At 41.0% G+C, this 12,085-nt stretch overlaps 1 protein-coding gene across 1 annotated transcript in view; it reads right to left on the reverse strand.

Moving 5' to 3' along the window:
* Positions 1–12,085, reverse strand: part of KCP (kielin cysteine rich BMP regulator) — a 694,272-nt gene that overhangs the window by 166,030 nt on the left and 516,157 nt on the right. The window contains exons 45-47 of the mRNA XM_086918865.1: positions 2,405–2,498; positions 1,529–1,702; positions 730–812 (exon numbers count right to left, since the gene is read on the reverse strand). Coding sequence (XP_086774991.1) covers positions 730–812; positions 1,529–1,702; positions 2,405–2,498 — 351 coding nt within the window. The remainder of the gene's footprint in view (positions 1–729; positions 813–1,528; positions 1,703–2,404; positions 2,499–12,085) is intronic.

Consider the following 12,085-nt stretch of genomic DNA (forward strand, 5'->3'; position numbering starts at 1 on the left):
AAGCCTCACTGATTAATCTGAGATTTCTTCTTTAGCATGCTGCCATCGCCCATCATATTGACTTTAAGTACAAACTTGATATGTCAGCCATGAGGCGTACTTGACTCGATAACTGTTCTGCTCCCAATATTTCCCTGACTATTTTTTGAAGCTGCAATATTTTTTGCATCGACTGCCCCTTGGGCATCAGTTATGGCATGGCGTTATCACTGATAATGTTAGAGGTTACTGTCTCCAACATCCCTTTTTCTCGTTGGTGGAAATGGTTAAGCCATCCCGGCACTACACTGCCATCCCGGCACTACACTGCTCTTGGTCTCTTTTTCTAGCCCCATCAGGCTATGTTTTTCATTTCAGCAAAGTCCTTGCAAATGTTATCAATTTGATGTAATCACCCATAATATCATTCTGTTATATGAATTTAATATCTGTGCTGACCTGCAGAAAAGCTCTGATGTTATTTTCTACTTCAATTCTTTGTCCATTCTTCACTTTAGTTGCTGTCCTTTTCACCCTTTTCAAAAGCCATTATTCTATGCTCCAGTTCTCTGGAATTGTCTTACCATCACTCTCTGGATCACACCAGATATTGATTCTTACCATACCAACCTAAAATGTTAATATTCATTGCTTCAAAATTCCCCTTTTGTCCATGATAAATCCAGAACCTGGACAAATCTAGGTAGCAGTTCCCCTTTGATGCATAAAACAGTAAAAAAGGACACTAACCTCACACGTGCATATCTCGCAGGGGTCATCTGAAAGTTGGAAACTTTCCCCTGGACTATACACATGGTTATTATACACACAGTCTGCAAAACAAAATCAGAAAAAGAACATATCAAAAACCTTGAGTAACGTGACAAAACTGCTAGAAAAGAGGCAGAAAACAGGAGTGTAAACTGAGACTGCACATTTTACGCCACATTCCAAGCAGGCAAATTCAAAATGTACTGGTTGTTGTACACCGAGTAAATACATATCCCAGTGGTATAAATATTTATCAGCTAAGTAATTACCACACAAGATTGTGGGCACTTGCAATAGTGGATACGTGGTTTGATGATATTGTATGTAATTGTATTTCCAATTGTTTAGAGGTGAGTCACAAAGGATAATGTCTAGAAAGGGTGGTTTAGACTAAGGTACTGTTTAGTGATGAATTATGTTGGGTAGTGATTTGCTAGATCTATTTATAGCTCTTGTAGAGTGTTTAAAGCACCGTATTGGAATACCACTGAAATATGTATTCACCAAATTACATAACAAAGGAAATAGACAAATGAATATAAACATACTATTATTTAAAATAGTATACTCCTGAATAGATCATTCTGAATGAGATGTGTGGTACACGCTGGTGGCATGGGAGATGTGGATCTTAACCACTAAATGGATGAGCCTCTCTTGGCATCCCCTCTCCTGGACTAGCGTTTATCATAATTTCTGTAAGAATTGTTTTATCCTTTAAACTGTTATCCTTTGACTAGTTTCCATCTCTCACTGGATTTATCTAAAAGTTTAGTACCTGCACACAGCGGACAGCACTCGCCGGGCACCTGAATTGGGTTGGCACAGGAGCCAATGCAGCGTGTCTCAGAGCAGGTAGTGACACCATCAACGCACATGCAGGACATGCAAGGAGTGGTGGGGGATAGCCAGTTGGTGCCGTCACGATACTCCCGACCATTGTATACACAGCCTGTGGGAAAAGCGATGAAACGTTAAGCTATGTGTTGCACAGAGATGCATTTGTCTTCAACATTAAGCAGAAATTAGGTAATGAATAGATAAATACAAAACGTAAAGTGTGTCTATTTGTTCAATAAATTAACTAAGGAATAGAAGTCCCTTTATAAAAGTGAAATCTGCGAGCCATCTGTTCCCAAGCACTACTCCAGTGAAACAGCAGAGAATCTATGGACAAAGAAACACACCAAAGTGCAGGAAAATAAGTGAATACGAGTCTCTGTTGGAAGATCTGTGGGCACACATTATTCCTAACATTTGATAGGAAGCACTGTGCTCTCCATGAACAGTACTGCTGTCCAAGCTACACTGTACACACTAAAAAAGTCAGCTGCCCTATCCTGGGATGATTCTTGAGCAACAGCTGTAGCCTGGTATATCAGCCTGGGCTCTGTCATCTGGGCAAGAAGAGCAACCCTGGCACATTTTTGTCAATGTCCCACTACCATCTCTCTGGTCTGCCTCCGTCCACAGCGCCGAGACGCCCTTGGGCATTTGTTTGCGCTTAATAAATTTCATAAATAAATAAATAAATGCTGAATGAGGGACCATTAGTGAAAAAGAAAGCATTTTCCACATGTTACATCCCACTTGTGTTTTAGTTGTGCAGTCTTAAACTCACTAGCAGAGACAGGAATACAAGAAGGTACAATACCTCTGCAACGAGGGCAGCAGGCACCTGGATCCGTCACTTGATGCATGCATGCCAATGGTGGGCATGGAGTGTGCTCACAGTGCACGTTGCCTGCCTGAAATGGAAAAATATACTAAGAAAGATTTCACAACTAAAACAAATCTCAGTTCCATCAGTTGTTTTTCTTCAATGGCATCCATTCAACACCACTTTACTAAAATGAACTAGCCCCACTTTTAATGACTAAGAATAGATGTATCAAATGTGAGGAAATAATAACCTTAAGTTATACATAGAGACTGGTTAATTCATAAGGGATAGGGTGAATCCTAAATATTCCCTACAGAATATCGTGGAACATTAATAATGTACGCATAAAATTGAGTCGTCAAGGTACATTAATGTGGATTTAAGTATAGTAAATCTATACTTTCCTTTAAGCTCTTACCTTTTGATATTTTGCCCAATTACGTCCATGATATTCTTGTAATCAATATTACAGAGTACAATCATAAGCGGCCCAAAGCAGCAAGTTTGCAGGTAGCAAGAGTAATATATTACGCACCTAACAATCACCAAGGTTTGTATCTTTTGCAGACAGAAATACTTGCATGAACTAACCTTTTATGGTCTAACAAACAACTTTCACAGGTCTAATTTTTTTAGTTTATCAGCATAGAGATTAATGTTTGTATGATTGAATTTGAATTTGAAAAGTGAGAATTGATGTCCAAGAGTTTGTACTTGTGCTAGCACCTTGCCAAAATCCAGAAACAGAAGCACTTCGGCTTGCAGCTTGATGGAAAATAATATCTTCAAATGTTTTTGGGAGGAAATATGGTCTATCTGGCCCTGAGTGACAGTAGAAGAATGCTTCAGAATGTGCTGTTAATATGTGAAAAAATGCTAACACCCAGCTAGTTGTGAGATGAACCCCATAATACTCATCTCTGCACACTCAAAATCATTTGCTCATCATAGTGGTAAACTCCATATGTATTTTCTGTAATCAAAATGATCTCACTCATCTTCCCCTCTGAAGTTATTTCTGACCCTGTTAGCAGTAGAAACAAGGTTTTTTATGCAGCAGCTATTACATGGTATACTGTGAGCTCACAATTAGACCACTTTAGAAACGAAAACAGGAGAAACCAATCACCAAAAACCTAACATTTCAACATAGGAGTACAAATGTATACCAGAAAGTACCAGGAATACAACTAAGAAACAACTGTGCAATAGGTTGTTTAAGTTGAAAACCTGTCTAGAGACCTAGAGTTAGGATGACAGACTACTTATTGAAAGGGCTTTTTGTTGAAATAACATTCGACCAGAAGAATAAACAACTACCCAAACTTCTGGAAAAATTACAGTAATGAACAATGGTCACTGAAGCCAACACTCATTATGCCATCACCATGTGCACCTCCAAACTCACCACCACTACCACCATCACAGAGTTCACTACTAAATGAAGGCTAACATGAATTAGCAGCTTGCAAGGTAGGAAAGCAAAAGTTAATGTGTGTACAAGGAAGGGACAAACAGATGAAAAAATGGACACCATACTCCACAACAGCTTGATGTGACATTAAACATCAGTGACACCTAATTTACATATTTATTTATGAAGAAAGGGACAGTATAGTCCTATTCTAATGTTTTCTATTTACTTTTTGTGTGTGGTTATGTGTTTCCTCCCACAGTGTAGTATTGTATTCTGTTCCATCCTTTAGATTGAGATATGCCCAAAGTGTGATGTGAAGGTTGAGCACTGGGGTCAGTTGTAAGAGGACCATGTGTGGGCAATCATGTTAGGAATGAGCCACAACGTCCCCATACAATGTGATTGAGTTACCTGTGTCTTCTAATGCCTGGCAATTATTTTCCTTCCTACAATAATATCAAACACTAAACAATACTGTATTGATAGTTTGACATTTAAAATATAAATGTTTTATTCCCTGCAGACTAGTCTTAAATTACAAGTTCTCCTTGACATGATAAAAATTATTCAGAGACGCTCAGAATTCAGTCTGCAGACTTTGTGAGTTATAAACAATAATAGGTTTCACCAACTGAAGGCTTCACAAGAGAAACTCACCCGCCTATATATGTTTTAATTTGAATTTAACTTGCAGTATTGTGGAGTAATTGAATAATCTAACATCAGATTTTGATGAAAAGCGATTATAGGAAAGACAGTTTAACGCTAATGTAAAGCATGGGGTTAGTGATTGATTTTAAGCCTCTTGCTGATAAGACAATAAAGACAATTATTAAACACAATGCAAGAAGCAAGAGTAAAACCTAATTTGAAAGCTTACTGTACCTCAATGCAAAGTGTAATGCGTTGGTCAGATTAATGTACTGGGCTTTTTAAAATAGCAGACATTTGCACTTACTGGACTCTGTCCAGCCATTCAAGTCTCATTGTTAGTACTGCTGGACTCTTGATCAGCTTGAAGCAGCTGCCCCATCTCAGGGACACCCAATGCTAGAAAGATGTTCTAATTTAGGGAAAGATGGCGGCCGGCTGTTGTGACCGGTCGGGAGCTCCGTGCCTGAACTCCACGCGCGGTACTGTGCAATGAGGATGTATAGTGTCTAGGGCAACTGTAGCGTAGCTCAGCTTAAACCACGGCGTGCTAATTGTAAATAAGCGAAGTAATTGGTGACGACCCCCCTCGTAGCCTCTCTCGTAGCTCAGTTTAGCTTAGCAGTAATGTTTTTCTTCCTCTCTCTCGGCTTGTTTTACGGAGCACCGTATGTGCTTTTAAAATAGAAAAGCCGGTTCTTACCTGCGGAATTTGCTTCTGCCGGACAACGTCTTGACTCTCCATGCTTCATGCTGATTCCGGTCAGCGTTCGAAATCCTGCCCCAGATCCTCCCCCAACCCCCGTTGTTGCAGTAGCAGCGAGCAGCGGGAAAACAAGCCAGCTCATCGGTGACTCGGTGCTCAACACAGGCACAGACGTCGGGAAGTGGGAGGCTGCTCTGAACGCAAGACGTAACTGCAGGAAAGCAGTGAGCCGATTTTCATTTCATGTTAGAGGTAAGGCAGGGGGGTTAGAAGTAATTAGAGCTCGGGCACACTCTCCTGGGGAGCTCCCTAGGTCTAGTTCTGAGGCTCAGCGAAATAACAGGAGAATTATTCATTACCTTTCTACAGAGGCACTGCTTAAGATATACCAGCCTCAGTTTAATAGCACAGTGACTGAATCTGACACGTCAGTTTTGGGGAGCCTGTTAAATATATTCCCCCCTGACTATCTATTCCTGGTGAATTATTTGGTGGGAGCCTGTGAGAACAAGAGTTTGCCACATTATCTACTATTACAACATACCACTTTAAGGAGGCTGGGTGAAGTAAAAGTGGAGGGGCAGAAAGAAAGCACAGTTTGTGGTTCCTCACCCCCAGCAATCCATGTACTATCAAAGCAGACAGGGGTTCTAGCTAGTTTCAGTGATATAGGCAAAATTGACACTATAGTAGAGAAGGTAGATAATTTGGGTCTGGCTGCTAAACCCGAAACTGAACTTGATCTGGTACAGCAAGATAAGTCCACCTACTGCTTAAGAAATAGGCAATTTCTCAAAAAATCAGGTCAAGCGGCCCTTAAACAACCTGTAAATTCCACGAATTACAAAGAGAGTTTCACGTAAAGCTCCTAAAATAGATAAAGGGATACAATTAAACAAGAAAGGGGTGTCAGAAGGGAGGCAGGAAGTAGCTGAGAGGAGAAAAAAATCAGCATTAAAAATCACTCCTTCCTTGAAGTCTTATTTTAAAGTGCAGGACAAAGTCGATTCTATACCTGCAATGGATAAGTTGGCCTCTCCGGTGTCATCTCAGCCATTTTCGGAGGACGTAAGCGACCCGAGCAAATTTTTGGTAGAAATCTCGATGAGAGAGTTAGAGAATCAGATAGAGAATCAGGATCACGAGGCGCCTCTGACAACAGCCCAATCTCAGGATCTGAGCTCAAGGTCTCCTTCCAGCCAGACCCAGAGTCATACATTGATTATTCCACAAGGCTCTTCAGGAACCGAATCTTCCCTGAGCTGTCCAATTATGCTTCCTGCTTCAGATTTGGAGAATGATATAAATATCGAATCCCTTGACTCCCACAGCTCAGATATACCGAACACTAACGCTAAATCTGACAAGACTCATTGCGAGCCCAGTAGCAGTATGGAGGTCCTAATGGAAACAAGCATTGGAAATGCAATAGGTCTCGCAGCATTAGAGTTAGTGCTTTTAGAATTGTTTATGGGTTTTTTTGTAAATCTTTAGCATTTTTGTTTCCTGTAGCCAATGCTAAAGAATTAAAAAAAAAAGCCATAAACATTTCTAAAAGCTCTAACTCAAATGCTCCGAGACCTATTGCACTGTGTGAGGGTGAGGGGTTGAGGGTGAGTGAGGGTGAGTGAGGGTGAGGGTGGGTGAGGGTGAGTGAGGGTGAGTGAGGGGTTGAGGGTGAGTGAGGGTGAGGGGTTGAGGGTGAGTGAGAGTGAGGGTGAGTGAGGGTGAGTGTGAGGGTGAGGGTGAGTGAGGGTGAGGGTGAGGGTGCTAGTAATTACAGGAAATTAGAACAGGAAATAGCGTAGATGGAAAGCGTTTAACAAAGTGAAAATTAGCACATGAGGTTCTGCAAACATCCTCATCGGGGTAGCACAGATCGGCAACTCTAAAAACACATTACTTGAACAGCGAATGAGACGTGAAATGTATTAGGTCACCTGCCTTATAAGGGATTTAAAGGTTAATAACTAATTAGAAATAATGGTCTCACTCCGAAGATCTATTAATAAACCTCTCAGCTCATTAAATACATTCTATACGCCGTCACAGCAGGCGTTTTTAAATATCCGATAAAGGGAAACCCTACTGAAAGGATTCGTGCTGTTGCAGGGAAAATTGGTTCCATTTGAAACCCCACACGTCACGGGGTTCAACTCACAGTGACAGAACTCCAATGCACCGCTCAGAGTGAGATGACATGCCCTGAATGTTAACTCCTCTTTACTTACACGCACCGCCGGCGGTGTAGATGTTAAAAAGTGGGCTGGGTGACGTACAGTAGGCCAATGCCACTGAAAATAAAGTCTGATCAGCTAGCGGCCAAGAAAGTCGCAAAGTCACATACATAATAAAGCATCTAGGTTTCATAAAAGGTTAATGCTCCCTTAAAGCACGTTTCTTCTTCGTGCTGAGGAAAACGAAAAAACCGAAAGAAGCGCTTAACTCTAGTATGCTTGCAACGTATCCTTTTGAATGAGCACCACTAGACATGCGCAGTATTTAACGCTTTCAGTGAGGTTCGCGGCACCATGCCAACAGCTGCACGGTGCCTCCCTTGCGGGTGGCGACATTACGCTGCCAGTGCAGGAGGCCCAGATATAGGTAATTAAAGGTCTTGTTGAAGTAAAGGGGTGTGGCAGTAACTGCCTTGTTGATGTGATGGTGCAGGGAAGTAAAGTTCTTGTTGAAATCAAAGTGTTGGTATTAAAGGTCTAGTTGAAGGAATGGTTTCAAGAAATTAAGGTGTTGAAGAGATGATGTGGGAAAGTAAAGATGTGTGGAAGTGGTGGTACAGGGAAGTAAAGGTCTTGATGAAATATATTGGTGGGTAAACAAAGGTCTTGATGCAGTAATTATGTGGGGAAGTAAAGAATGAAAGATCTTGTGGTTATGTGGGGAAGTAAAGGTGTTTTGGAAGCGATTGTGTGGGGAGTTGAAGGCCTCCTTGAAATATTGATATGGGGAATTGATGAGCTTGTTAAAGTGAAAGTGCAAGGAAGACAATGTGGTGAACTAGAGGGAGTCCTTTCAATACTTAGGCAGTATTATCTAAAGGTGAGAGCACTACCCGGTAGTTACTGAGCTGCCCATTTCTGTTATTTGAAATTCCACACCAACGTTTTGGCCTGCTGGAGGCCAGAAATAGAGGATGAAAAATTGCACACTGACTTTTTGCAACCTGCCTGTCATTTTGCAATGCAACCTATATAATAATACATCGCATTGCAAATTTCACAATCACAGAGGGCTGCTAAACAACCTGTTTAATGAATGTAAATTAGGCAGGTCACTATTTGGAGTTTGTTACAAACACAGATGGTGGAAAGCAAACAAGAGCAGGCTGCCCTCACTGTTTGCATTCATCAATTGAAAACTTTTTTAAAAAACAGCCTGCCACTTAAAGTCTCGGGTGCTGCTTATGAAAAATAGTATACAGGTTGGAAAGGCTTCAAAGGGAGCGTGCAGTGATCCCTCTGAAGCCACCAAACACATTTTTGCAAATGGAGAACAATTAGGAGGGGGTGTCCTTTTCACAGTGAAAAACACTATCTTGCAATCACAAACCCTATGATTTTATGAATTGCAGAGCGTGTGACCACAAAACAGTGACATACATCAGACCTTTGCTTTGTTGCTTGTTTTAGTTGTATGTGTGTTATTAAGAGTTGTACAACTGGTTTGTGCCATTTTCTCATGAGTTTCCTGTCTCGATCAGGTCATGTAGAAGGGTGACAGGAGAATTCAGTAGAAAGGTTAGCAGACTGGTTTGTATGACTTTTACTCGTGGGTCTGATAGTAAAAATACAGCAGAGCAATGTACAGGCACACACTGGGCATGGAAGAGGGCGCTTTCAAGTTGGCCCCAAACGTGAATGACCAGTGTGTGTGTCTGTGTGCTAGTGGTGGAGGCTGAAATACATTGTCAAAAGCAGGGAAATCGACTCACCATGAACCCTTATGTGATCTGAGCCCAGCCTCTGTGTCCCCTTCTCCTCCTCTCATTGGCTGACCATTTAAAAGGGCATCCAATGGCAGGAGGCAGGATACTGGAGGGACAGATCACTCACAGCTTGTGCCTCTCTTCTTGGAGGAAAGTAGGGCAGGGGCTGGAAGCTGAATGCCTGGTGCTTTATTTGTACCTAATGAGGCCATCAATGGCGTACATCTGGGCATTTTGGGTAATATGCTTGCTATCCCTGCATGCGCATTGAGCTTAAAAGTCACGGGCACTGCAAGGAATCGCCACGATTCCTTGCAAGTTGGATAAAGAGTCGATGAGCCCCCATAGTCTCGCTTGCTCGATGCGCATGCGCATCGACAGGCGAGACCTAAAAATGTTTGTTGAGATGACATCCAGATTCAAGATATCAGAGGAAAACCAAATCAAACTCCATGATAGATTTGAAGCACTGGACTCAAAGTTACTGGCACTAAACGAGAGGGTCTCCACAGTGGAAGCGGTAGCCGTCGGCCTGACTAAGAGGGTGGAAGCATCAGAACGAAATATTAGAGACTTAAAAGCAAAGGACAAAAGTATGGAGGAAAAGCTGGAATCCTTGGAAAATCAGTCTAGAAGATCTAACTTGAGAATTCTTAATGTGCCGGAAGGTCGAGAAGGGTCAGATATAAAGAAATTTATAATTTCGCTAATAGAGGATTATTTTCCATGGAGTAAAACCCTAGATTTGGAAAATGACGTCCAGCGGGTACATCGTGATCCTTTTGGGAAACCTAAAGAAAGGAAGAATCCAAGGAAGATCCTGGTGAATTTTAGATCCTACAACATCAAAGAGAGGATCTTGAGTGAAGCACTAAAATGTGGAGCATATAACAGGGATGACTGGTCTTTTAGGATCCGATCTGACATTGCGAAAGTGACACAAGACTGGCAATGGAAATTGGGTCAAAAAATGCCTGAACTAAAATCATTCGGAGCCACAGTCCAAATGAAGTTCCCGGCTTCACTCAGGATTATGTGGAGGAATAAGATGTATAACATCAAAGATCCTCTTGAAGTCGATAATCTTTTAGTACAGATGCGGGATCAAACTCAAATTCAAGCGCTATCCCAATCCTAGTCTGAATATATGTGCTCTAGATGGAATACACTTAAAATGAAGAATTGATATCTAGTATTAAGACATTCTTACAACACTAATATCCTCAATTACCTTATCTGAATACAGGCACGGGGCTCAAAGAGGGCTATAATTAAGGCCCAAAGGAAAGGGAGGCTTTCCCAGGGAGGGTATGTGTCTCCCCATCCCTCCTTTTTTCATTTTTTTTCACGTTTATCTTAAATTACCACATTCACAAGTGGTTTTCAGCACTTTCAAGAGGGGAGAAGGGGGGGGAGCACATGAAGGTTGGGAGCAAAATAGGGAAACATATAAAAAAAATTCCTCATCTTAAAGCAAAGGAGATAATCAGGAACCAGTTAATTAATAATGGATGCAAAACACTTTACAGAGGGAGATGGGAAAAAACCTGAAGAATATAAAAATAATTACCTGGAATGTTAATGGGTTAAGAACTAAGAGCAGAAGAAGGAAAATCTTTGAATATCTAAAATCTGCTGATAGCGAAATCTTAATTCTACAAGAAACACACCTACTTAGAAAAGAATGGGAAGAGATCATTAAAACTCTTCATTGGGTTGAGGATTATGTTTGTACTGACCAACAGTGTGTCACAAAAGGGGTTGTTATCCTCATAAAAAAATCCTTGAAGGCAAGAATCTTATCATCCGAGACAGACCCTAAGGGGAGATGGGCGCTAGCTAAGATTAGCATACTTAATAATACCTTTAATGTGGCCGGGTATTATGGCCCTAACTTAGATGATCCTACCCCATTACAATCATTATACTCCCATTTGATTTCTGCAACTTTTCCCGTGATTCTAGGAGGAGACTTCAATATAATTTTAAATCCAAATACAGATCGGCTCCCAAAAAGAAAACAGGCCAGTTTGCCTAAAATGAGAGAATGGTTAGGAATTTATAAAAGGGATCTAAACTTAATTGATGTATGGGATGAGAAGGGCACCAAACAGGACAGGTTTACCTTTAATAATAAAAAGCTCGGTATACAATCAAGAATTGACTATTTCCTAATAGACCAGGGGCTAGTAGAAAATACTCACAAACTGACCCACCTTCCCGCTCATCTCTCAGACCACTCGGCTGTCCAAATGACTTTAAAAATAAATGACGATATTACATTACCGAGATGGACTCTGGATCGTTCTGTCCTCCTAGACCCCATAATAATTGACCAACTTACCCAGGAGACAGAACTATATTTTCAGAACAATATTGGGAGTGCCTCACCCCAAGTGGTCTGGGACGCATATAAGGCAGTAATAAGGGGCAAGATTTGCGGTTTGGCCATTCATAAATCAAGAGATGCAAAAAAAGAGATCCAGAAAATAGAAGAGAAGATAAAAGCTCTGGACCGCCAGATCTTGATAGACACTTCTCCCTTAAGATGTCAAGACTTAAGTAAAGAAAGGCTCAATATGAAGGAAAAGTTATCGACATTACTAGAAGGCAAAATTAGGGAAAGATGGGAAAGCAGTAAACTTGCCCATTATGAATATGGAGAAGGTTGCGGGAAGATGCTCGCGTGGAAACTTAAAACAGACCAAGCTAGAAATAAAATTAACTGTATTGATCCAACAGACAGCTCTCAAAATGGGTCTGAAGAGAAAGTAATAAAAGAAGAATTCTCGGTCTTTTTTTCCAACCTCTATACTGAGGACTGTAATCCAAAAATTGAGGAGATAACCAACTTTTTACAAACGCAATACACTCCAGTCTTAACCCCAGAGGAAAAAGAAAATTTAAATAGTGAAATAAAAACAGAGGAGGTTGTCCAAGCGATAAAAAAACTAA

This window comes from Lissotriton vulgaris, chromosome 1_1 (assembly GCF_964263255.1).
Source record: "Lissotriton vulgaris chromosome 1_1, aLisVul1.2, whole genome shotgun sequence".
Classification (NCBI taxonomy): Eukaryota; Metazoa; Chordata; class Amphibia; order Caudata; family Salamandridae; genus Lissotriton; species Lissotriton vulgaris.